General features: G+C 48.1%; 1 protein-coding gene across 4 annotated transcripts in view; it reads right to left on the reverse strand.

Annotated features, from left to right (window-relative positions):
• The window catches only part of PLEKHM1 (pleckstrin homology and RUN domain containing M1), a 57,029-nt gene that overhangs the window by 13,288 nt on the left and 16,466 nt on the right, over window positions 1-27,275 (reverse strand). For all 4 annotated transcript variants that reach the window (XM_034755828.1, XM_034755827.1, XM_034755829.1 and 1 more), the window contains 5 exons: window positions 23,658-23,905; window positions 14,810-15,445; window positions 9,132-9,579; window positions 5,462-5,702; window positions 3,896-4,810 (listed from right to left, as the gene is read on the reverse strand). In XM_034755828.1, coding sequence (XP_034611719.1) covers window positions 3,896-4,810; window positions 5,462-5,702; window positions 9,132-9,579; window positions 14,810-15,445; window positions 23,658-23,905 — 2,488 coding nt within the window. The remainder of the gene's footprint in view (window positions 1-3,895; window positions 4,811-5,461; window positions 5,703-9,131; window positions 9,580-14,809; window positions 15,446-23,657; window positions 23,906-27,275) is intronic.

Here is a 27,275-nt window from a genome sequence, read left to right on the forward strand (position 1 = left end):
CCCCCCCCCCCCACACCTCCTGCCGTCCCAGCCCTGGGCTCTCTCCCCCTCTCCCCCCACCGCACCCTCCTTCCGCTGCAGCCCTGGGTCACTGGTAACTCGCTCCCATGGCAGGTCATTCAGCAGGAATTTTAGATGTGCACAGAACACAGACAGGATTGGTTCCCATATGGTTACAGAACTGCAGTAAAGTAGAACAATTTTCAGCTTGTGTGATTGGAGGATATCTGGATGCATATTATAAGACTGTCCTACAGAAATGAGGAAAAGTTGAGGTGCCTTTATTATTCTTTTGTTCCACTCTTTCTTTCTATGGAGAATTTGCCAATGCAATATCACTGTCTTCCTTTTAAATAAACAAACAAACAAAAGGCAGTGGCTGTTGAAAATAGCAATTCCAGTCCTAATAACCACTGGGAAGCATTTCTTGCTCAGTTTTATCCTACCTTTTCTAGAGCAAGTTACAGTGGATCAGTATATTTGATTTGAGAGAAATGAAGTAACAGTTGCCCAAACTGAGCTTGAGCACTCCTGAATTTTGAGGTGTTCAAATCTGGAAGGCAGGTGCTGGGGGGGGGGGGGGGGGTTGTGGCTCTGTGGGGGAGCACGGCAGCATGTATGCAGCAGCGTGTCTGGCACTGCGTGGCGCCAGACACGCTGGTCTGAATGGCACGGTAAGGGGGCTGGGGGCGGAAGTTCGGGGGGGCAATCAGGGGCAGGGAGAAGGGGGGGTTAGATGGGTCAGTGGGTTGGGGGGGCAGTCAGGGGACAGGCAGCAGTTGGATAGGCATGGGAGTCCCGGGGGTTTGTCAGGGACAGGTAGGGTCCTAGGGTGGAAGTTGGGGAGGGTCTCAGGAGGGGGCAGTTGGGGACAAGGAGAAGGGAGGCTTAGATGGGGTCCCAAGGGGCAGTTAGGGGCAAGGGTCCCAGGAGGGGGCAATCAGGGGACAAGGAGCAGCGGTGCTTAGATAGGGGGAGAGGTCCTGGGGGGCAGTTAGGGGCAGGGGTCCCAGGAGGGGGTGATTAGGGGACAGGGAGCAGGGGGGGTTGGATGGGTTGGGGTTTCTGTGGGGGGCAGTCGGAGGGAGTGGATGGTGGCAGGGTGGGGCTACCCTCCCCTCCCCGTGGAGTGTCCTATTTTTTGAATGTTAAAATATGGAATCCCTACTCACAGTGCAGCTCTCCATTCACAGCAGGCTGCAGCATGAGGTCTCAGCTACCTCCGTCCCTCCCCCTCTTTCCTGTTGGTAGTGGCCAAGGGAATGCTGGGAAATGTAGTTCTTTCCCTGCTCCAGGGCTGGCTCTATGGACAGGGAGCTAACCAAGGAACTACAGCTCCCAGGGCCCCCTGTTGGTTCTCAGCTCCCATGCTGGAGACTGCCGCCCCTGCAAATGGACTGCCCCAAGCACGTGCTTGCTTTGCTAGTGCCTAGAGCCGCCCCTGACCACCCCCAACGAGGGGCAGTAGCTTTGTCAGCGGGAGAGCATCTCCTGCCAACAAAGCGCTATCCATGGCACTTTTTGTCAGTAAAACTTTTGTTGGTCAGGGGTGTGTTTTTTCACAAAAACAAAACAAAAGTTTTACTGATGAAAGTGCAGTGTACACATAGCCTTAGTCTGGCATGGCCAGCTAGGGACAAAGAAAAATCTGCTTAGCGAGAAAGCTGTTCTCTGGGAAGCCCTGGGGGAAAGCAGACAGGTCATGGCTCCCAAGGACCTGTCTACTTGAGGTGTGGGCCCCTAATTCTTACTGTTTGCCTTTGCAGCCAGCTCCTCAGCAAGCGGGGGATGGTGTGGGAGAGAGCGGTCCAGCAGTCAGGTGTCTCCAGTGTCACCTCTTCTCCCTCCTGCACCTTCCTGACACAGGCCTAAGAAGCAATCTAACAGGAGTGCCCTGGCATTGTCTTCACTAGAATCAATGGAGGCTGAGATATTAAACTGAATCCATTCAATTTGTATCCAACCAAGTAACTGCCTGTCGCTGGGCTTGAACGTTCTGATGGAGAATGAATTAGATCAGGTGAGAGTCAAACAGAATTAAACTAAAGGTGGCAACATTTGTATTTGGTAACACTTGGTGTTTTAGTGCCACCCTGAACTGTGGTTCTACTCTGAAAAGTGACTATGTAAACAATAACTGCTTCTAACTCAGCAGATCTGTTCCTTGTCTGTATCCAAATATGATCTATGTCTTACTCCTCTTAGCCCTGCAGAGCCAACGCAGCAACAGGGACCAGAATCTTTCCTTGCTGATGCAACCTCTGCGACGGAGAATCCACCATGACCTTTGATAAGTTGTTCCCATGGGTAATTACTCTCACTGTTAAAAATGTAAAAAGAATGAGGAGTACTTGTGGCACCTTAGAGACTAACAAATGTATTTGGGCATAAGCTTTCGTGGGCTATAACCCATTTAATGGTAATTAGGATGGCTCATTTTCAACAGGCCATCCTGATTATCACTACAAAAGTTTTTTGTTCTCCTGCTGATAATAGCCCACCTCAATTGATTACTCTCGTTACAATTGGTATGGCAACACCCATTTTTTCATGTTCTCTGTGTATATATATCTTCCTCCTGTATTTTCCACTGCATGCATCCAATGAAGTGGGTTTTGGCCCATGAAAGCTTATGCTCAAATAAATTTGTTAGTCTCTAAGGTGCCACAAGGACTCCTCGTTCTTTTTGCTGATACAGACTAACACAGCTACCACTCTGAAAGCTGTTAAAAATGTGTGACTTATTTCCATAGATGTGACCAGCTAGTAAAGCTGACACACAGTCTCCTCTGTGGCTAGATAAAAAAAAAAATCCAGGCTCAGCTAGGGATGTAGAAACACTTAGAAGGAGCTGATGGAAACCAAATAAACTGGATTCTTGGATCTAGCTTTCCCCTGTGGGTTCATTTTGGTGAGACCTTGGGTAATGATTTCTTCTTGCTAGTCACATCCCACGTAAGTGGCTTTGTGTGGCAAATGGGGAACAAGTCACCCTTGCTGGAGTCAGTGAACATGGGAGCAGAACCTGACGGAGCAGGCTGCTGGGTACAGCTCTCAGCAGGTGGAGAGAAGAGTGCATTGCAGAGTCTAAAGCTACAGACGGCTTGGAGCCAGGGTCTCTCTCTAAACTCCTATCCTTCTCTTCCTTCTCTCCCTGTGGTAGTACAAATGGGCTACAAGCTGCTCCTGAGAGAGCGCAAGTGGCGGACAGCAAAGAGAAGTCTGGATGGAAAATCTAGATTCCCAATCAGACCAGTTTAAAGGGTTATAAAATGACTGAAGACAGAGGAAAGCAAAGCTCAGACGGAGGCAGAGACAGGAAGTTGGGCTGGCACTGCAAAACACTCAGTCTGCGGCTTCCATCTATCAAGAGCAGAATATCCGTTATTAGGACAGAAGGAACTGAAGTTTCAGAAATGGATAGACACACCCGAGATAGTTAGAGACTGAGTGGGAAAGATAAAATGGGAGTTAAAAGAAAGTGCTGAAAAACACAGGAAACTTTATAGGAGTGACAGAGAAGTCTGACGGGGATTTTTCAAGTTTAATCAACTTACCATATTAAAGAAAAGGCAAATTAAGCTTTATGTAGAAATCAATGATTGTTATCCTATTAAATCAAAATTACCTCATATATTAGGAGGTATTTGTTTGTGGTTAAATGAATGTTTTACATAAGAAGGTTGTCACACTTGTACTATAAAGCTGTTAAAGTTAAATTACTTGTCACTGGAATATTGATCCTTTAGAACATGCACTTATTCCTCATGATTTGCCCATGTTTATCCCACAGGTCATAGCCATGACTTTCAGCTGTGATGCCCCATTAACCCAGTCCTGGCCTCTCCAGCAGAGGCTGAAGTAAGTGAGCAAATCAAAGCCAACATGTACCTACCTGCACATATGAAGCTCTGGGAGTCCAGTCCTTTCTCCATGGGGATGGCCACCAGATATTGTAAGAAAAAGCCATTTTCCTTTACAGTGTTTTTCAAGATTGCCTGAGAATTCCCATCCAAATTGCCACCAAGTGTCAGCGCTTCCTCTGCAGTTTCGAGATATGAGGTTAATACTCTACGAACAAGCCCCCTCCATGCTGCGGCAGCATCAGCATTCTCAGCTTGCAGCTTCAAGATGGCTTTAGAGGTTATCACCTTGAAAAACGCAGGCCCACCAAGACTTGTGTCAGGAAGAATGTCTTGGATTGTCTCTATTCCATAGCTGTTGCTTAATATTTTTTCATGGTTTTTTACTTTAAAGCATTTTAAAGCTTCTAACGACAAAGAAAAAATAAAAGGAGCCCAAGCTTTATCTACATCCATATAAAGAACTGATTCTTTAATGGCATCTAATTCTGGTGCAAGAGAAGACGTCCAATCATAGGCATTTCCAGCTGTGTTGTTGTACTGGAGCAAAGCAGCTGAGTCACTGAGCAACACTCCAACTGTGTGTCCTTCAAGGTCGTCTTCTGGACAGTCAAGCGTCTCCCATTCCTCCTCTTGCTGAGGCCGACACTTGTGTAGAGCCTCATGTATCCTGTCTAGCCAGTCCTCAGCTTCATCTCGGGAAGGAGCTCGTAAGCACAGTTTCTTACCAGAGAACACCAGCTCAAACCGGCCATCGCTGTGAACCAGCCCCAGCGACTCGCATCGCAGCAGAGAGTAATTCTCACTGTAAATCCGCTCTTCGTGGTCCAGGAAGAGGCGGAACTCCAGTGGGGATAACTCACAGAAGAACTCTTTCCAGAGGCCCATTGCTCCCCTCCTCTCCAGACTGCCCAGCTTCAGGAGGCCTCGGAACGGATTGGAAAGACCTTTGGGAAGACAAGGCATTTCCATGAAACCGGGAAGAATATGATCGACAAAGCAGAGAAAAGCCAATAAACAATTCACACTAGCATGCAAATAAACAGCATTAAAAATATTCAATAGACACAGCTGAATCTGTTAGAGAATGGCCTGATTTTCCATTGCTCTCTACTGCGATGCACCTTGCATTGATACCAGTGCAAAACGAGTGTGTAAAAACTCCCCAGTGAGAATTGTAACTCTGCCTGCACTTTGCATTGGTATCAGTGATTACACATCTGAGCCACGGGGGAGAAAGGCATCCTTAGGGCTTGTCTACACTAGAGAAATTTTCTAAATATTTCCAGTCACTGTTAATGTGGGCTCAGCAACACTGGGAGCCCAAACATAGCTGACACTATTGGCCCTGTTGTTATTAACAGTGTCATCTAAACCTGCTCAGAACTGGTCTGATCAGAATAATGTGGTGTAAACCACTTATTTCACAATGAGGATTTGCCAGGTAGTTTCCAGAAAGAACAAGCTGACTTCCAGCTCTCCCCAGTATATAGGCACCCACAGCAGAAAGGAAGGTTAAAAAAGGGCATGGACTCTTCAATGAGATGACTTTTCATCCCATTTCCCAGCTGGTCCATTCTTGGTTGGAATGCACATACCGATCTGCCTGCGATGAACAACATGGAAGCCCTTTTGTTCCTGGTCAGGGGATGGCTTGGGCTTCCCAGTCTTTGAAGAGGATAAGAAGGGTCCCTCCAAATCGAGTGCACTGATCAGTTCTGTGGACCGGCCTTCTCTGGCCCCCTCAAGAGAGGACCCATAAGAATCAGTTAGGCCTTTACTGCTCCCTTCTGGAGAAGGCCTGTAGAAATCGTCTTCTGATATCCAGCTCCTTCTTTTCTATTTAAAAAAAAGAACTGAAATATTACTGAACTTTGGCCAGAATCCTGTAAACATATCCACGCTTAAATTGACACATGAGTGGAACCATTAACTGCAGTGGGACCGCTCACATGTATAAAACGAAGCAGGTACATAAATACATAAAGGGTCAGGGTTTAACTGCCTACAAACTCAAGAATATTTACCTTTTAATGAGTTACAAATGTTTGTAAGCTGCACTAGCAGCTCTCTGTATCTAATTACTGGTCAGTTAGTCAGTCAGCACCCCAGTGCATAGCCAAGACAAGTTCTCTCTCCTTGGTCACTGCAGTTAACTGAACAAGATTCTTCACCAGGAGGTCAGGGTGGGAAGTTTTCAGCATCCTCCTAAACACCCCAAGGGATCCACCATTTATCCCACCATGATCAAAGAGACCTAATTTTGTAGCTGCCATTTCCACCATCACAAAGCACTGAATGAGACGCCATCTACATCTGGCTATTGCTGCTTCTAAATGAGCAACACTAGGCAACCTTTTCCCCCCACCCCTCTCCCTTAGTGCTGCGCTGCAGAGCTCTTAGAACAGGTGCTTGCATTAAGTTTGCATCCAAGCTGAGCTGCTTCTACATACTTGCTCCTCAGTTGAGCTATTTTCTGCTCTTGTACTTTATCTAAATCATATAGAACACTTCTAGTTGACTGTGTCTTCTAACTACAACTGCAAGATCAAATACTGCCCTCAGTTAAACCCATGCAGCCCAAGTGGCTTTTTGAAGTCCAAAAAAATTATAGATCCCTAGATTCCAAGGCCAAAAGGGACCACTTGATCCTCTAATCTGACCTCCTGTATAACACAGGCTGTAGAATTCCCCAACATAATTCCTGTTTAAACTAGACCAAATCTTTAAAAAAAGAAATAAGAACATAATAAGAACAGAAGAATGGCCACACTGAGTCAGACAAATAGTCCATCTAGCCCAGTGTCCTGTCTTCCGACAGTGGCCAATGCCAGGTGCCCCAGAGGGAATGAACAGAACAGGTAATCATCAAGTCGCCCATGCCCAGCTCTTGGCAAAGAGAGGCTAGGGACACCATCTCTGCCCATTCTGGGTAATAGCCATTGATGGACCTATCCTCCATAAACTTATCTAGTTCTTTTTTGAACCCTGTTATAGTCTTGGCCTTCACAATATCCTCTGGCAAGGACTTCCACAGGCTGACTGTGCGTTGTGTGAAAAAATAATTCCTACATGCAATCTTGATGTAAAAATTCCCAGTGAGGGAGAATTCACCATAACCTTTGGTAAATTCTTCCAATGATTAACCCACCCCGATTAACATTTACATCTTATTTCCAGTCTGAATTTGTCCAGTTCTCCTTTATCTTCTATTTTGTGGATGCCCTCAAACTGTAGTGGATTAGAGAAGGACAATTTCCAGTAACAGAAGCCATGTTTGTTTGTCCCTGTCCTATCATGTCAATCTAGGCATTTGAAAATTCTATTTTTAATCACTGTAATGCCCAGGATCACCGTTTGCATGTTTTTTTAAAGAGGCAGGTAGCCTATTTGCTACCTTCCAGTATCATAGGTAAATTTGAGATGCACATTTTGGTCAACAGCTCTGCTTTCAAGTTCCTTCAGAACTCAGGGCTCTACTATCTGGTCTTAGTAATGTGTTGTTCTTTAATTGACCAATTTGTTCCAGCACCTCCTATTTTAATGCATCTGGCAAAGAGGACTTTTGCTATTGTTAAAAGTGCATGAGAAGGAAAAGGACTCAGCCAAAAAGGGAACGAAAGAGCATGCACTGCTAGTCTGATGTCTGGTCTTCTGAATCTTTATATGAACTAAGAAAACTGTATTTTTTTGGGGAAAAGATATATATGTTGTTTTCTCATTAACTTTGAACCCATCCTGAAGCAAACGTCTATCAGTATTGTGGAGTGGCGCCTACCGCTCTTGGAGTTCTGCAAGCAGGTATAGGCACCCTAGAACAATAACCGCAGACACCTGCTCCAGACTAGTTTAAGCCTATTCCCTTAGATTAGGCACTTCTCCATTTCATACACAGACTCTTCAATTCATGATAAGAAACACTGATTATCTCTGAGCTGTTCAACTGGGTGATATCTTCCACCAATTCCTTAGTCACACTTTAACAGCTGCTCTAATAAAATGATCACTGCTAATTTGTTCCATCTAATTTTCAAGCATTCTTATGATTTGACCGTGAGCTAAATCTTATTCACTTATTTTTTTGGGAAAAAACACTGTCCCTTCTGTTTGGTAAAGGGACAGTCCCCAAACACAAGGCAGCCAGCCCCAATATACACAATGAACAGGAAGATTATGTTTACTCTAGAATCAGGAATGACTCATGCAGGACAATAACAGGTATTTAAGCACGATGGAATTTCCTGTTGATATCCAGAGGTTATGAATAGATCAACCAAACTACAGCCAAGTGGCAGAATAGATAATATGGTCACTGAGCATTTTAAAGGAGTAGATATCAACAAGAGAAATTGTTTAGGATGGTTTAAGGATATATGGTAATAGAATTAGGATATAATGATGAGTCACGAGATGGAATTAAGCAAAGCACAATTTGGCCTGAATATCAGGAAACATTTCCAAGCAGTGAAATCTAGCTGATTATTCCAGTCAGCCAACAAAAGTAGTGGGACCCCTTCACTCGAGACATTTAAACTAGACTGAGCATTGGAGAGAACGAGCCTGCACTGGCCTCTGTGACCAGATGTTTGACACTGCATGTAGCAACACCTAGCAGATCTTTTCCATTGGAAAGTGGGGATTTATTTCTGTGGCCAGTCGTTGCTTGGCTTTCTCCCTTAGGACCACAAATCAAGAGAAACTCTCTTGTCACTTACCATTGTGGAATGCCAATTCTCAGACTGTTCTTTCAAACTGCAAAGGATCTAGGGCCAGATTTTCAGCAGGGCTCAGCAGCTTCCATTGAGAACTTCTCCCTCCACCAAGAACAATGGAAGCTACTGTGTGAGGAGCCCTTTGAAAAAATCCAGCCACCCTTTCATGTAAGTGTTATGCGTGCTGGGCTCTTACCTGACTGCCTAGCTCTGACAGCTTTTGGTGACGCATTTGCCAGGTGATCTAATTAGTATTGATTTCTCCAAAGCCTAGTGCAGCAGTGTGACTTTCAGCTACAGCAAAGTATGGAGCAAGGAACATTTTTCATTTCAACTCTGTAGTGAACCTGTGCATATGTACCACATGTAGCAGTATTCTTGATTAGTATCAGAGTGACAAGGAGACCAAAACCCACTGTATATGGGGCTTAACTTAAAATGAACAGCAACCCGGAAGTCCCCATTGCCTTCTACATAACATTCTTTTTACGCTTCCTAACCACTTCCCCCACTTGATTAGCTGCGAAGAACATGGAAAAATAATTGTAACACCTACTGGACAAGCTGTTGCTGGTGAAAGAAAGAATTCTGTCACTGGGCTGAGATCCTCTTGGCTTTCCTTATGACCGTTTATCTTACTGGTTCCATCTTTATCTTCTGGGTTAATAATGTAAAGCTGTTGGGATGAATCTTTGTCTGCTGCACCACTGTGTGTTATGATTGGCTGAGACAACAACTGGATTCCTGTAACATGTGAAGGAGGATCTGATATCTCGCTGGCTTTAGCTAGATCGTCCACACAGATGGACTGTGGGTTATCTGTGTCAGGAAGCGGTGCAGAACAAAGAGTGCTCTCCGCTGTTGCATTTAAATGCAGGTGAGAGGCTCTGGAGACAGCAGGAGGAAGTGCGGGCTGCAATGGGGCAGGCGCCAATAGATTAGGAAGGTGCGGTTCTTCTGTAGGTTCAGAGACTTGCTGTACTTTGCTGAATTCAGACAATACCCTTAAAACAAAGTTTAGGCAAATAAAAAAAAAAGTGAATAGACCGAACAAAGTCTGCTACATCATTGGTTCCCAGAGGTCATGTGATTATAAAAATAAGTCCCCTCAGGGTTTCAGCCTCTGAAGTACTGTACAGCTTGAAATGATCTACCCCATGCCATTTGTCTAGGTTCTAATAAATCCACTATACTTGTTTCATAGATTCTAAGGCCAGAAGGGACCATCGTGATCATCTACTCGGATCTCCTGCTCAGCACAGGCCCCAGGACTTCCCTTACTTTCTGTTTGAACTAGAGCATTTATTTTAGACAAGCAACCTATCCTGATTTAAAAGTTGCCAGGGCTCCTGGAAGGGTGAAGCAGAGCTACCAAATCACAAAGCTGGGGATAGATACCAGCTACCAAACCACTGGGGTGGATGAAGTGGTAGAGCCAGGACATCAACTCTTCAAGCTGTCCGCCCTCCATAGCCTCAGAAACCTGGAGCCCCAAGCAGCAGCAGAAATGCTACCATTGCACCAATCAAACTACATTTTCCCTATCCTTACTTGATTTTCCTCTTTAGAAGGTACTGTGTATCCAAACCCTGTGACATCACAGCATCTTGGTTGTCTATGGTTGCCAATTATGATAAACTGCTGTGTGTTAGCCCTGCACATCCATGTTAGAATTTACTGGAGATAAGGCATGATGTACCGCTTCTGTGTCAAGCTTGAGGACTGGAAAAAGGGGTATTCTGCACAGTCATGGAATGGCCTCTCCAAGTCAAAATGTGAGAGCTCCTCATTCACTCATGGGAATCACCACATTTATAAGAAAAATAAATGTTCAGGTAAAAATAATTTGCTTTCTATACCAAAGTGTTCAAAGCCAGCCCAGCTAGAGAGTTGGGATACGTCCTTCAAACTATTCATATCCTGAATATACTTGGGAGTTTGCTTTTAAACCACTCCTGAGTCATTACTTTTAACTGCTATTTATTTTAGGTCCCCCAGATAGCAATTGTGCAAAAACAGGACAGGGGGTGGGGAGTAACAGGTGCCTATATAAGAAAAAGTCCCAAAAAACGGGACTGTCCCTATAAAAACGGGACATCTGGTCACCCTACCAGAAGAGAGCTTTGCACATGTATTAGAATTACATATTGCAATTTTGCATGACTGCTTTGATCATGACGCATGTGCCTAGCTATGGTTTGTGTGTCAAATTTCCAATACAAATAAGGATTCATAGCTGTAAAAAGCAAATAGCAGCAGTGCTCTGGTCAGTCAAGAGACTGTTTCATGCTCCTTTGCTCTCAATTTTGATCTCAGCATAACCTCAAACCAAAAATCTTTCCATCATTAACCTAATCAAATCAAAATGGGTTCTCATAACCTCAAGAAATGAAAGGTTTTTTTGGAATCTAAAACTGGTGCCAATGTTGTTAATCAGGGCGATACATGAGGTGGAATTGAATCAAACTATGGTTTGCTGAACTCATGCTGGCTCTGCAGGGCTCTTGCCGTTTGTCAGTAATCTAAACATAGCTGACAAGACAATAGTCACAGCGTGACTTTTCTGACCACAGCCCCATTTTAAAACCAAACTCAACAAGAGGGTGTTTGCCTGTTTAGTTCTAGGTGAGACCACGCCCTTTTAATTTTGATGGTGATAGTGAAAACATTTGCGGTCCAGCTGTTTCTGGTTTCGTCTCTGTCCTGACATGCAAGGGGTTCTACATAGCTACATCAAAAGAAGGATTCAAACGAACTGTTTACAGGCTGCAAACACTGCAGCTCCTCTAAGTTACTGGAGAAATTAGAAATCTGTTTTTCTCATAGAGTCTGTAAACAGGGGAGTTTCAGTGGGAGTTCTGTTGGAGGAGGTTTTTGTATTTTGTGTATTGTATTTTGTAGTTATATGTGTGGAGGCTGGTAGGGGCAGTGTGCTGGGAGAGAAGCTGAGCCCTGACTGGGGGCGGGGCTTCTCTGCTTAGGGGTCCTATAAAGGTAGCCAGCCAGTCATGCAGTAGCGTAGACAGCTGCAGCGGTACAGGAGCCAACAAACAGATGTAAACAGGGGAGTTTGCGGGGGAGCCTAAGAGAGCTAGGCAGAGGAATAGACAGGCTAGTGAAGGGAGGGGGTGGTGTTCTGCCAGTGTTCTGGTACCCGTTGGGGGTTTGTTTTGCTGTGGGTGGTGGGGGTTTGGTTTGGTTTGTGTTTCCCGGACTAACAGGTTTTAGGTGGGAAGGCTACGACCGATACAGAGGCAGCAGTGGAAGACACAATGAGGATGACTGGATGTGGAAGCTGCGGCATGTACATGATCCTAGAGGGGGGACCTGAAAAGAGTTTCGTCTGCATGAAGATCGAGCTGATGGAAGAAAAGATCCGAGGATTGGAGATGCAGGTGGAAACTCTGGTTGAGTTTAGAAGGGGTTCGAGCAGATGATGGAGCAAAGACATGAGGAGGCTGAAGGGAAAAGCTCAGACTTGCAGATGGAAGCAGGACCAAAGAACTGAGGGGAGACTGCTGGGTGAGGAAAGTGGACAGTGGGAGCATGTGACTAAGAGAATCAGGCAGAGGAAAAGACAGGCTAGTGAAGGAGAAATAGAGCTCAGGAACAGGTTTGCGGAGTTGGAAAATGAAGGAGGGGCACAGCAGGTGGTCGCTGAAGGTGAGAGAGCAAGGAAGAAGAGAAGAGCAGCTACTTCTATAGCAGGCCTGCACAACTCGTAAAGCGGCGAGGGCCATATTACTCCAAAGAAAACAGCTGAGGGCCGAACCCCCCCCCCAGCCCCACCCGCCCCCCCCAAAACACAATCCCCCCAGCGCGCCACCCAGCCCCCCTGAAACACAACTCCCCCCCAGCACCGCCCGCCTTGCAAAAACAGCGGTATTGAACCTTGGTAATGTGTTATAGCGGGCCCCTAAGGTAGTATAATTTAGGTAAAAGAAAAATGTCTTTTTGCTAGAAGTAGAATAAGATCTTCCCCCCACTTTGTAATCAATTGCCCTGTTGAATGAATGAGGTGTGACTGAGGAAGGCATGAAATGCAGCATCTCCAGACAGCTGCAACCCTTGGAGAGGGGATAGGAGCCAGACCAGATCAGTAGAATAGGTCAGCTACCGACTCGAAGCTCATCTCCTCAGCCCCCAAACCCCTGCTCGCCTCCTCAGTCCCCCTCCCCCACCGCTGGCTCACCTGCCCCCTTGCTCGCCTCCTCAGCCCCCCCACCCCGGCCGCTGGCTCACCCGCCCCCCTGCCACTGCCTGCCCACTTGCCTCCTCAGCCCCCCACGGCTCACCTGCCCCCCCACCACTGCCTGCCCCCTTCCCTCCTCAGCGGCTCACCTGCCCCCCCGCCACTGTCCGCCCGCTCACCTCCTCAGCCCCCCACCCCCCTGGCCAGTGATGAGCTGCCAAAATCTTAACCGGTTCCCTCCTCACCCCACAAGGGGGTTGTGGCCCGCTCCCAGGGACTCCTGCCCCATCCACCCCCCCTTCCCTGTCCCCTGACTGCCCCCCGCCCCCCCATCCACCCTCCCCCCTCCTTCCTGATGGCCCCCCGGGACCCCTGCCCCATCCAACCCCCCGTTCCTCACCCTCTGACTGCCCCGACCCAGCAGCTCATCTCTGCTCTGTCTCCGCCTCCCTCGGCCTGAGCGCGAAGCTGCCGCACCGCTTCTCTGCCCTCCCAGGCTTCCCGCGCGAACAGCTGATTTGCGGGAAGCCGGGGAGAGCGTTCAGGGCAAGAGGTGGAGCAGAGGTGAGCTGGGGCCAGCCGCCGGCTCACCTGCCCCCCGCCACTGCCCTCCCGCTCGCTTCCTCAGCACCCCTCCCTCACCCGCTGCTTGCCTACCCCCCCCCCCCACGGGCCGCACAGTGAGCCCACGTGGGCCGTATGTTGTGCAGGCCTGTCCTGTAGGAAGAGGGGAAGAGTCAATGGAGATAACACCAAATATGAGCCCCAGGAGGATACAGGATGGGTTGCGGAGGATTGCAAGGGACAATAGAAATTGATAGGACTTGCAGCCAGAGAGAACAGGGGATAGACCAGAGAATCGCACCATCACCAGGAAAAGGCAGATCTACGTGATTGGGGACTCCTTACTGAGAAGAATAGAGAGGCCTGTAACTAGAGTTGATCCAGAGAACAGAAGGGTGTGCTGTCTGGCAGGTGCTAAGATACGGGATGTGGACCTGAGGCTGAAAAGGATCCCAACGGAAGTGGGAAAGAATCTGCTGATTGTCCTTCATGAATGATACGGCTAGATTCTCGCTGGAACGTATTAAGGGAGACTATGCCATGCTGGGGAAGGAAATCAAGGCTGCACATTAGGAAGTTTAGACTTGAAATTAGATGAAGGTTTCTAACCATTAGAGGAGTGAAGTTCTGGAACAGCCTTCCAAGGGGAGTAGTGGGGGCAAAAGACATATCTAGCTTCAAGACGAAGCTTGATAAGTTTATGGAGGGGATGGTATGATGGGATAGCCTACTAATTTTGGCAGTTAATTGATCTTTGATTATTAGCAGGTAAATATGTCCAATGGTCTGTGATGGGATGTTAGATGGGGTGGGATTGGAGTTACTACAGAGTAGTGGGTGCTGGCTGGTGAGTCTTGCCCACATGCTCAGGGTTTAGCTGATCACCATATTTGGGGTCGGGAAGGAATTTTCCTCCAGGGCAGATTGGCAGAGGCCCTGGAAGTTTTTCGCCTTCCTCTGCAGTGTGGGGCACGGGGCACTTGCTGGAGGATTCTCTGCACCTTGAGATCTTTAAATCACGATTTGAGGACTTCAGTAGCTCAGACATAGGTTAGGGGTTTGTTACAGGAGTGGGTGGGTGAGATTCTGTGGCCTGTGCTGTGAAGGAGGTCAGACTAGATGATCATAACGGTCCCTTCTGACCTTAAAGTCTATGAGGAGACAAGGATACCAGCCAGGAGTCAATCACCCTGCAGGAGTGTTCTGAAAGACAGCTGACTAACCAGGCAGGCCTACCTTCCATAGATTTCAGTTGATCTGGGCTGCAGTCACTTTATTTGGCAGGAAGACTCCAGTCAAGCCTTGTAATATGCTTTCCTTTTGCCTTTCCACACCCCATGAGGGAAAAGATATTGGTTTGGGGAGAGACATGTGAAGGGGAGAATGGTAGGTTTTCTGCTTCTGAGAGAGAGGATGAAACGCAGGGGTAAAGAGGAGGGTTAAGAAACCCTCAGCAAAGAGCATTCTCAGATACTTACTCTTGCAGAGAACTGTCTAAATCCTCTGCATTTGCTGCCCCTAAATCAGAGTCATACGACAGCGGTTCCTCACACCTATCAGGACTTCCAGTGCAGTTGGCCTGCAGGAGGCCATCAGAGCCCAGGCTGGAGGACAGCTGGGATGAACTCGTAGTGTTAAGGCTTAGCGTGGAGCATGTAAGTTTACTTTGGTCCTCATTTTTACTGAGGGGCAATATGTTGGGTTGAGCTTCAATATCATCAGATCCCGAAGAACGTGAGACCAAACCCAGGGACTCCTTTCTTTGGGATTCAGAACTAGAGGATGTTAGATGCTCCAGAAGCTCCGAAACAGGACACAGACCAGACAGGGACAAGGGCGTTATAGTCCATTCATTTAAAACTGCTGATTTATAGGACAGTTCGAAGGTCAGGGAAGTTAACCCTTGCAAGAAGCTAAGCAGAAATTCACATTCCTCTGCATCCAGCAGCAGGGCTGTTGTCTGATAATACTCAGGCAGCCTGGACTTCTCTTGTAGCAGTAACTTCAAATAACACTCCATGAGGCCATCATTCAAGGCAAGCCTTAACCAGGCACGGCAGCGCCCCACGTCAGTGCTGATAAAATTTAACTGTTCCAGCTCTAAAATGATGTTTCTAGGGGAGGAAAGAACAGAACATGTTAACAACTGCATTGTGAGAGCATTGCAATGTACAGACTGTGGAGGGGGGCAGATGCACTTCACGAAAGCACAGACTGCCAGAGGGAGGGTCAGGAGATGCAGCACACCAGGGAGGAAGGAGGCAGCCCCAGGATGGGGCAGAAGCTGAGATAGGCATTTCCAGTATTGTCATTTGACCTGCGCAGTGAGACATCGCATTCCTAGCCATCGACTGCATCTCATGTCTCTTTCTAAAATGATAAAAAATAGGGCTTGTTGGAAGTTTTCAGTCAAAACTTTTTCTACGGAAAACGGGGGTTGGATGATTTCTGGTTTTGCGCAAAGAGCATCTGTTTTCTGTGGGAAATACTGATTTGCATCAAAAGCCCAAACTCTTGAAAACCAAAATATTTTGATTTGGAAATGCTGCCACAGCACCTCTATGGCAGTGGTTCTAAACCAGGGGTCTGGGTAGGGCTGTCCTTAGGGGCCCTATGCAGAACTATTAAACTGGTGCCCCTATGCCTGACGGCAGCCCATGTGTATTTTAGAGAAGGGGGGTCTTTTGAAGGATTTATTTAAAAAACTGTATGTCTGAAGATCCAAGCATTTAAGGCTAAAGATGAATACTCAGATTGTGCATCTAAAAATCTATGCAAGGATTTTTTAGAGATGTGATTTTATAATCTTCAGCAACACACTAATGACATTTTTAAAGCAAATTTTAAACTATGGTCCTGTAGACTAACATGTTCTGAGTAAAAGGCGATAGATTTATACGATCTGAAAAGAAACCAGTATTACAGTAATTTACAACTGTTTTTGTTAGGGCCTTGGCTACACTTGCAGATGTCCAGCGCTGTGAGTTACACCTGACTTTGTGCAGCTGAGTAGGGAGAGCGCTGCAGTCTGTTCACACTGACAGCTGCCCAGCGCACTGTCATGGCCACATTTGCGGCAATTGCAGCGCTATTGGGAGCGGTGCATTATGAGCAGCTATCCCACAGAGCCCCTTTTCCCATTCTGGCGCCGTTGGTTGTGGGAAGGGGGCGTGGGTGCGGGGGATTTTGGGTCCTGTCCCAATGCCCCGTGATGCATCGCTTCGCATCCCAGAAATCCCTTTGTTTCCGTCCACCTTTGGCGCCATCTTTCAACGGTTTCTGTGCAGCGGGATCTGTCTGCGGGAAATGGAGCCCGAACTGCTGAGGCGTATGCTGACGAGTCTCGCCAGCACATCACATTTGGCTGTCGAACTATTCCTTAAGATCCAAAGTGACAGTGAGAGTGAGGATTCCGACGATGCTATCGAGACACGTAACGCGTACGACACGAAATTCCTTGTGGCACTCACGGACATGCTTAGCACCGTGGAACGCCGCTTTTGGGTTCGGGAAACAAGCACGGAGTGGTGGGATCACATTGTCATGGAAGTCTGGGATGACAAGCAGTGGCTGCAGAACTTTCGGATGAGAAAAGCCACTTTCATGGGACTGTGTGAGGAGCTCGCCCCCACCCTGCGACGCAAGGACACAAGATTGAGAGCTGCCCTGCCAGTGGAGAAGCGGGTGGCTATTGCAATCTGGAAGCTGGCAACTCCAGACAGCTACCGGTCAGTCACAAACCAGTTTGGAGTGGGAAAGTCGACCGTTGGAATCGTGTTGATGCAAGTTTGCAAGGCCATTAATTGCATCCTACTCAGAAGAACCGTGACTCTGGGTAACATGCAGGAAATAGTGGATGGCTTTGCACAAATGGGGTTCCCTAACTGTGGAGGGGCGATAGATGGGACGCACATTCCTATTCTGGCACCACCTCACCTAGGATCCGAGTACGTTAATCGGAAGGGGTATTTCTCTATGGTTCTCCAGGCGCTTGTGGATCACCGTGGGCGTTTCATTGACATTAACACAGGCTGGCCTGGAAAGGTGCATGATGCACGCATCTTTCGGAACACTTGGCTGTTCAGGAAGATGCAGGCCGGGACTTTTTTCCCCAGAGCGGAAGATCACAGTAGGGGAAGTTGAAATGCCCATTGTGATCCTTGGAGATCCCACTTACCCATTAATGCCGTGGCTCATGAAACCCTACACAGGGAGCCTTGACAGCAGCAAGGAACAGTTTAACTACAGGCTGAGCCGGTGCCGAATGACTGTGGAGTGTGCCTTTGGCCGTTTAAAAGCCCGCTGGCGATCTCTGTATGGGAAGCTGGACTTGGCCGAAAGCAGCATCCCTGGGGTTATATCCGCGTGCTGTGCCCTCCATAATATTTGTGAAGGGAGGGGTGAAAGCTTCACTCAGGCATGGACCTCCGAGGTTCAACACCTGGAGGCTGAATTTGCACAGCCAGAGAGCAGGGCTATTACAGAGGCCCAGCGCGGGGCTGCAAGGATTAGGGATGCCTTGAGGGAGCAATTTGAGCCTGAAAACCAGCAGTGATATCCGGTGCCCTGCACAGGAGTGAAGTGCAGTAGTTCCAATCTTTAGGAATCAGTGTCTGCTTAGCAGACAAGCAGACTTGCAGTGCCTGTTTATTTCCTGGGCTAAGGAGTCTTTTACTTTATGCAATAATAAAGAATGTTTTCAAAGCCAAAGAATCCATTTATTAAAAAGAAAAAAAAATTATTTATTGAAAAGAAAAAAGGGAGTGGAGTGGGGAACAGTACAATCACAGATTCGTGTATGTCCTGTCTGGTGTGCTGTGCAGTGAGTGCTGCACTTCAGGATAGCTATACTGCATGGTGATGGGGGTTGAGTTCAGAGGGTAAGGGTCGTGGTCTTCAGGGTTGGTGGTGAAGATACTGGTGTTGGAGGCAGCGGATGGCGTGAAGAACACGGAAGTTGGGGAAAGTGGGTTGGAGGTGACAGTGGGGCACAACGGAAAGAGTTTTGGAACAAGGGCTGTAGGGCGGGGTGGCATTTGCGTTTTCAGTACTGCTCCTCTTTCTGCATGGCTACCAGCTCCTGGATAGCATCTGCTTGGCGCTCCAGGATGCTGATGAGCCTATCAGTGCTTTGCTGCCGGTGTGCTGTGTTTTCCTGGCAGATCCTGCTTTCGCTCTCCCTCCAGTCCTGTGCCTTCTCATTCTCTTTAATAGATTGCCGCATCACTTCTTGCAGCATGTCGTCTTTGCTTTTTCGCGGTCTCTTCCTGAGTCTTTGCAGTCTCTGAGCAGGCGATAAGAGGGACGGCTGAGGTCTCAAGGTTGATGCAGCTATATAGGCAAAACGTAACATTTAATAGAGGCAGCATTGTTTATACCAGACAGAGTAATGATTCCCCCCCCACTTAAGGAGTAGAAAACATACAGCGTCTACACAATAGCATAATTTTCCTGTCCGAAAAGAGCACACGCACGCCACGGGAGCTTCAAAATGGTGAGTAATGGGGACTGATTGTTTCAGGGCTGCACTGTCCTCTGGGTTTCTGTGCCTTGGGGAGAGCCAACAGCTTCAGGGGGCACCTACACTGAACACTGTCCCAACATTTTCCACAGGAGTTCGCCCTGGACGATATCTCACTGCTGAGGGTGACCTGGGAAGCAAGGGAGGGTCTTCTACTGCAATGCGGCTTCTGCCCTGGCCCATATGCAGCTTGCCTGTGTGCAGCAATGGTCCCCCCGCCCCTCGCGGCACAGTGGCGCGGACACGTTAGCCTGGCTGGGACAAGGACCACGGTGGCTCTCCCTATAAACCTGCGCAAGCGCATTGCACACGTTCTGGATGAGACATTCGAAGAGATTACCAAGGCTGATTACCGCGATGTGATAAACCACATCAATGCACTATACCGCATCTAGGCATGCATGCCTAACCCTCCTCTCCCAAAGAGCCCGCACCGAAAAAATTCCTTCTCGAAAAAAAAACGCTTACCGGGAACCTGCTCTTCTGTTTGTCCTCCACCAAGTACTGGCCGCTGCGACTGGCTACCTTCCTCCTGGCTCGAGAAGAGCTCCTGGCTGCATGGCTCCAGGGATTCCGGGGTGTCTCCATCCGGCCCACCAGCATCACTCCCGTTTTCCTCCTTCTCCTCCCCCCCCCCCCCCCCCCGCTCTGAAGTGTCCATGGTGGTGCTCGGAATGGAGGTGGGGTTAACCCCAAGTATCGCATCCAGCTCCTTGTAGAATCTGCAGGTCGCAGGGGGAGCACCCGAGCTGCCATTTGCGTCGCGGGCTTTGCGGTAGGCACTCCACAGCTCCTCCACTTTAATCCTGCACTGCAGGGCGTCCCGGTCATGGCCCCTTTCCATCATGTCCTTTGATACCTTCCCAAAGGTATCCTAATTCCTACGGCTGGAGCGCAGCTGGGACTGTACAGCTTCCTCCCCCCAAACACTGATGAGGTCCAGCAACTCGCCATTGCTCCATGCTGGGGCTCGCTTGGCGCGTGGAGGCATGGTCACCTGGAAAGATTTGCTGATAGCACTCCACGCCACGCCGGAAAGGGATTTTTAAAATTCCCGGGGAATGTAAAGGGTCGGTCACATGGTTGGTTACCTGAGGCCAGGGCAGTAGAGTTTGAACTGATGACCAGAGTGACTAGAACAGGCATTGTGGGATACTGCCAAATAATTCTGGAGGCCATTCACAGCGCATTGGGCGGCCACGCTGGCGCCGCAGCGCTGCACTCGCTATTCCTCTCGGAGAGGTGGAGTACATGCAGCGCTGCAACCACGGAGATACAGCGCTGCAAATGCCTTGCCAGTGTGGACGGGGAGTGAGTTACAGCGCTGGGGGAGCCTTTACAGCGCTGTAACTCACAAGTGTAGCCAAGGCCTAGGAAATTCAGAAACTGTCAGTATATACCTAGGGGTTGGCAAATGCCAGTTAAATGCCTTCATTATCACTTGAATGGCTCTTTAACAGTTTCAATGTTGTGCTAATATGTCTGGCAGGCTATTTAACTTTTAAGTACTAGATCCCCTCCTGAGGAGATTCACCAGGCTGCAGCAGCCAGCTGTGGTGGGTGCTTGCAGGACGGGTCAGAACAGGGATGGGAAGAGGCAGATGGGTGGACACCAGGGATGCCCCAAATTTTCAGGTGCCCGATGCAGCTGTGTATGCTGCATATGCCTAAGGACGGCCCTGGGTCCGGGGGCCCGAGGGGCTACAAGCAGATTTCAGGGGTTCCATCAAGCACCTCTGGCATTAGATTCGCTATGGCCCAGGCAGATAGCCGAAGTCCTGCCACGTGGGACTGCAGCCCAGGTCCCTAAGTCCTACCACCCGCCTGATCAACTTAGCTTCGCGGGGCCCCCTATGGTGTGGGACCACGGGCATTGCCCTCCTTGCTTCCCCCAACACCGGCCCTGGCTTTTATATGCAGAAAAACAGCTGTTGTGGGACAGCTGGGCTGTGGAGTTTTTATAGCATGTTGAGGGGGAGGGCCTCATAAAGAAAAAGGTTGAGAACCCCTGCTCTATGGGACGGGCTCCCTGGCTGGACTACATCTCCCATGAGGCACTGCCTCTCCTCTCCAAAAAATGGGGGAGGAGCTCCCATCTTTGCTGCTCTTTTGTCTGGAGACCATTTTCTGTTGTCCCAACTGGATATTCACAATGGCAATGGCAAACTTAATTATCTGAAAGGAATTAAAAAGTAAAATGTGCACAATACTGTGAAATGCAGCAAAACTTGCTGAGACACAAAACCAGCTGGCTCCACGACTGGTTCTTTTCTAAAGGTGAAGGCATTTCTGAACTAGGTACAAGGAGGGAGGTGGTGTTTCAATGACAAGCTCCTTCATGCACATTGTTCCACCAGCAGCTCCTATGCGTGCCCAGCACCTTCTCTAGGCAGGGAAAGATGCAGGGAAGCCACAAAGTGGCAGAGCTTCTTTCTTCCCCTCACTGATTAATCAAAACCAACAGATTTCAAATATTTCCCCCCGAAAATCTAATGATGACACTAGTCCTTGGTCCCAGCTCACATTTCAGTTGGTGGTACCGAGGGCATATTAAAAGTCATGGCAAAAGAGTGTGGGTCTTTTTGTTCATTTTTAAAAACAAAGGCGTAAATGTTCAAAGGCACAAAAATGTCTCCCAGAGTGTGTGAAAAGTGGATGTCTTTGACTCTTTCATAACTCATAAACAGCTAAGGGAATCTGGATGAAACTTTCCAAAAACATATGCTTTTGGGCTAAGATTCTGTCCAGAAGGTAAATGTTTCAAAAACTCATTAGCATACAAAAATAGCAAATAAGAACAGCTAGCTCTTATCTAATGCTTTTCATCAAGAGATCTCAACGCGCTTTATGGAGCAAATCAGTACCATTATACCCATTTTACAGATGGGAAAACTGAGGCGCAGAAAGGGGAATACAACCTGACCTAGGTCACCAAGCAGGGAATGGAATCCAGGCCTCCTGAGTCCCTGCCCAGGCCACAACAATTTTACAACCTTGACTACAGGGTTCACTACATTGCAATAAACTCCCTAGAATACAATGGCCAACTTTCTCAATGGGCTGTCTTATATGCTACCCACATATGCTCGGAAACTCCAGGTAGCACACCATGGTGCTCTCCTTATTTAGCGGTGCTTCTTGAATAGAGCAACGGAGGGCAGTGGATCCTCATTTGGGTTTCAGAGTAGAAGCCGTGTTAGTCTGTATCCGCAAAAAGAACAGGAGTACTTGTGGCACCTTAGAGACTAACAAATTTGATATGCATCCGAAGAAGTGGGCTGTAGTCCACGAAAGTTATGCTCTAATAAATTTGTTAGTCTCTAAGGTGCCACAAGTACTCCTGTCCTCATTTGGGTGCAATTTGAGCTACTGATTTTGATCTATAAAGTCCCAATAAATGTGCGGGTTTCTGGTTATCTGCTGGCCCATCTACTCTACAACAATGGAGTCAAGGAGCCTGCTTATCATAGGATGTCCCTTGACCTGGTTACAACACAGTTCCTGCTTGTAGTACTGTAGACAAACCCATAACCAGAACTGGCCTGAGGGAAAATGGCGCCCTAGGCGAACTTGTATCTTGGTGCCCCGGCCCACATGGGTGTGGTGCCCCCCATTGACCGTGGCCCCCATGGCTGCCCCCTTCGCCCCTCTCCTGTGCCCATGTGGGGAAACTGACCTGGATGCACAGAGCAGCTGGCATTGCTGCTCACTCCCCCACCCCAAACGCTGCCCCTCTGTGCACCCCTAAGGGGCTGTGGGGAGCGGTGTCAGGACTCACTGCATCCAGGTCACTTTCCCCACCTGGACTGCATAAGGGAAGGACAGGAGAGCAGAGCCCAGCTGGGGGAAGTGACCTGGATGCATAGAGCGCTTGGCAGGGGGTGCCTGGATGCACCGCTTGCTGCCACCCCCCACACCCCCAAGTCCCTCTGCCTGTAGGAAGCAGGGAGAAATCTGGAACACCCCCCACCTCCCCAATGCAGTGCTCCCCTGCCAGCCGGGAGCAGTTTCTGACTCTACACCGGCAGCACGCTCCTCTGTGCTGCTGTATGGCACCCCCTTGACCATGGCACCCCTGAGCGAGGCCGGCCCTGACCTTAACCATGGAGCAAAATGGGCTAAAGCTGTGGGCGTTTCTCCTGACTCAGAACTGTTTTTATTGAAGACTGAGCCTGAGGGGATGTCTACACTGCGATATCAGACTCTCAAGCACATACACGGCGGGCCCAGGCCAGCTGACTTGAGCTCGCTGGGCTCAGATTTCAGGGCTATTAAATTGCAGTGCAGAAGTTCAGGCTCAGGCTGGAGCCGGGGTTTTGAGACCCCGCATGGGTGAGTTTCTCCTGCCCAAATGTCTACACTGCAATTTTTAGCCCTGCCGCCCGAGTCAACTGACCTGGGTTTTGAGTCTCATGTTTTTGATCGCAGTGTAGACGTACCCTTAGGGGCCATTTCCTTCCCAATGACCCATCCCAACAACTGCGATGCGCTCAGTGGTTAAGATCTGGGAGCTGAGAAGAGGGTATGGTCCCAAGGAGTCCCTTTACTCTGGCACTTGCTTCCCCCATTGGTCCCACACAGCCCAAATCTGCTGATCTTCCAGACCCCTTCCATGGTCCGTGTTCCCTCAAGCTTCTGGCAGTGGGGGCGAAGTATTCGGAGAGAGGGTGGGATGAGGGGCAGTTAGTCCTTTTGAGTTGGCCATGTGTCTACTGACTGCTCCATGAACTGCGTGGCTTTTAACATACGTAAATGTACCAAGGAATCAACAGGCTGTAAGTGACTGTAAGATGGAAGCTCCTCACCTGTGCGTGATGGTTTTCAGCAAGCCCCAGAAGACGGGCTGGGGAAGAGGTGCACGGCCACATGTTTTTTTCCCTTTTCCTCCAGCCTCTGTTTTTATGTACTTCGCCTTCAGTCCATGCACAAACACAGCCTCTAGTGCACAGCACAGGGCATTAGCATCGTCAGTGTCACTGGTTACAACGGCATCGGAGGTTACATACTGTTTCTGCAATCCCTTGATGGAACTCACCAACTGCTTCTTGATCAACTACAGGATAAAGCATGTGGATTTGTGTTATAAGAACAGCTCGCTTCAAAAAGGATCCCTTGTAATATCGCTCCCGCACACTAAAGAAAACAGGCTCCACATTGTTTTTGTGAAGCTCTTGTGTTTCAGGTTTTCCTTTTGTCCACCCCCAGTGACCCATTGTTTTGCAGAGAGCCTGCAGCACACTCTCTTTAGTGCTTTCCTAGCTGTAGTCAATTTGCTTGAAAGAAAAATAATTTCTTTCCTAGGCTATGTCTTCACTAGAAACGTTGCAGCTGTGCCACTGTAGTACTTCAGTGTAGACACTTATTACAGTGACGGGAGGGGTTCTCCCATTGCTGCAGTCAGGGGTGCTGGCACAATGTGTACAGTGGGGGGTACGGAGAGCCACTGAACCAAACTGTAAACCCTGCATATGATGGAAACCTCCTCAAGCCCGGGGGTGCTGCCACACCGCCATTTCCAGCACCTATGGCTCTAGTTAACCCACCTTCCTGTGAGGCGCTAGCTAGGTCGACGGAAGAATTCTTCTGTTGACCTAATGCTGTCTACAGAGGTTAGGTTAGCTTAACTACATCAATCACACCCCGGAGCAACATAGCTGGGTCAACCTAACATTTTAGTCAAGTATCAGAGGGGTAGCCGTGTTAGTCTGGATCTGTAAAAAGCAACAGAGAGTCCTGTGGCACCTTTAAGACTAACAGATGTATTGGAGCATAAGCTTTCGTGGATGAATACCCACTTCGTTGGATGCATGTGGGTATTCACCCACGAAAACTTATGCTCCAATACATCTGTTAGTCTTAAAGGTGCCACAGGACTCTAACTTTTTAGTGTAGACACTTGTTTGGGATAAACAGAGGATTACAGGAGTGAGTATGAGAAACCCTGCACAAACAGGAAAATGCTTAAAAACAGGATGTGAAATAACTACTGGACTCACACAGAAGAATCAACCACAACAGTTGATCAATTAGAACTTGTCTCGCTATCAGAAATCAAGCCTAGTTCATCATGTTGTGTGTGGTGTTAACAAGGCTTGGCTGTGTTAAACAGTTAAAGGGACACATCAGGTAGTCACCCAAGAATGTGACCTAGCAGCTGTTTTTTGGAAGGTGGGTTCTGGTGCGTGCTATTCCCCTCGGAGCTTTTAAGCAGGCATTACAGTGATACCATAAGAATTCTGCACACCAAGGGTTCGATTTTATTCTAACTTACACTGTGTAAATAAGGAGCAACTTCAATGAGGCTAACAGATTTAAATTGGTGTAAATCATCTTCACATGGACCACTACTGAGCCCAGAGGCCTTAATCAGGTTTATATTTAAAATGAAAGCTTAACTCCCCCACGGGAGCTTCAGCTAACTTTGATAAGGCCCCAGCAGAGCTTGCAAACATTTCTAGCTTAAAAATTGATCATCTAACCAAAGATAAAAGGCGGACAAACTGAAGATGAGGTGTGTTTTTAAGATAGAATTGTTTTTTAACATCCTACATAGAAAAAGGGAATATGCCCCTTCTCTCTCTTTATCCCACATTTCAGTACTGTCTTCCAAAAGAAATTCTTATCATAGAATCATAGAAGATTAGGGTTTGAAGAGACCTCAGGAGGTCATCTAGTCCAACCCCCTGCTCAAAGCAGGACCAACCCCAACTAAATCATCCCAGCCAGGGCTTTGTCAAGCTGGGCCTTAAAAACCTCTAAGGATGGAGATTCCACCACCTCCCTAGGGAAGTGGTCTCCGAAGTGGGGTGCGCGCACCCCAAAGGGTGCGCGGCAGGAGGAGTGATTTTTTTTTTCTTTTTTCTTCATCAGGCGGGAGTCCAAGCGGCTTTTTTTTTTTTTTTTTTGCTTCAGCAAAAATGGTCGAGCCAGCACACCATGGGGTGCGTGCTCAAAATTTTTTTACGGATAAGGGTGCACGATCAAAAAAGTTTGGAGACCACTGCTCTAGGGAACCCATTCCAGTGCTTCATCACCCTCCTAGTGAAATAGCTGTTCCTAATATCCAACCTAAACCTCCCGCACTGCAACTTGAGACCATTGCTCCTTGTTCTGTCATCTGCCACCACTGAGAACAGCCGAGCTCCATCCTCTTTGGAACCCCCCTTCAGGTAGTTGAAGGCTGCTATCAAATCCCCCCTCACTCTCCTCTTCTGCAGACTAAATAAGCCCAGTTCCCTCAGCCTCTCCTCATAAATCACGTGCCCCAGCCCCCTAATCATTTTCTACACCCTCCGCTGCACTCTCTCCAATTTTTCCACATCCTTTCTGTAGTGGGGGCCCCAAAACTGGACGCAGTACTCCAGATCCACCGTGGCCTCATAAGTGCCAAATAGAGGGGAATAATCACTCATCTGCTGGTAATGCTCCTACTAATGCAGCACAATATGCCGTTAGCCTTCTTGGCAACAAGGGCACACTGCTGATGCATATCCAGCTTCTCATCCACTGTAATCCCCAGGTCCCTTTCTGCAGAACTGCCGCTTAGCCAGTCGGTCCCCAGACTGTAGCGGTGCATGGGATTCTTCCATCCGAAGTGCAGGACTCTGCACTTGTCCTTGTTGAACCTCATCAGATTTATTTTCGCCTAATCCTCCAATTTGTCTAGGTCCCTCTGTCCATGATTACAGACAGATTTCAGACCAAATTTCAGGTGGAAGGTTTATTTTAAGAAGATACATGGGGTCCAAATAAGGCTTAAAATTGCTGCAATTGTTTAGAGCGGGCTGCCTGATATTTGGTGATGGTTGGGAGAAGCAGTCCCTAATTTTCTTTATTTAGTTAGTTTGTGGTATTTTGCTCCTCAAGGTCTTTAGCCAGGATCTTCAGCAGTGAATAGTGATTTGGGTGCCTGATTTCTAAAAAGGGCATAATATCCACCCTCCGCAAAATGACCCCTTCCCGGGGTCTCAAGTTGGGCACCTGAAAATTGAGGCATCCTAAAATCACTAGTCACTTTCTCCAAGACTTCCACAGCCCATTTTACTCCACTTACAGGGCCAAGATCCCAGATGTATTTTTTGGCAGTCAAAGTTTACTACAAGAATTCAGCCTAGTTAAAGACAGTGTTTCCTGAGGCACTTAGTGTGGAGTGATTTGGAGGACAATGGCCAGGCAGGTGAGAAGCTGAGACCTTTGCTTCTTGTACTGTTACTTTGTCCAACCTCTTGCCCCACATGTCCCTCCCCCTGTTTGCCTGTCTCATCCTTCTGCAGAAAAGGACCCAGGGGTCACAGTGGACGAGAAGCTGGATATGAGTCAACAGTGTGCCCTTGTTGCCAAGAAGGCTAACGGCATTTTGGGCTGTATAAGTAGGGGCATTGCCAGCAGATCGAGGAACGTGATCATTCCCCTTTATTCGAGAT

This window comes from Trachemys scripta, chromosome 23, assembly GCF_013100865.1.
Source record: "Trachemys scripta elegans isolate TJP31775 chromosome 23, CAS_Tse_1.0, whole genome shotgun sequence".
NCBI classification, from domain to species: domain Eukaryota; kingdom Metazoa; phylum Chordata; order Testudines; family Emydidae; genus Trachemys; species Trachemys scripta.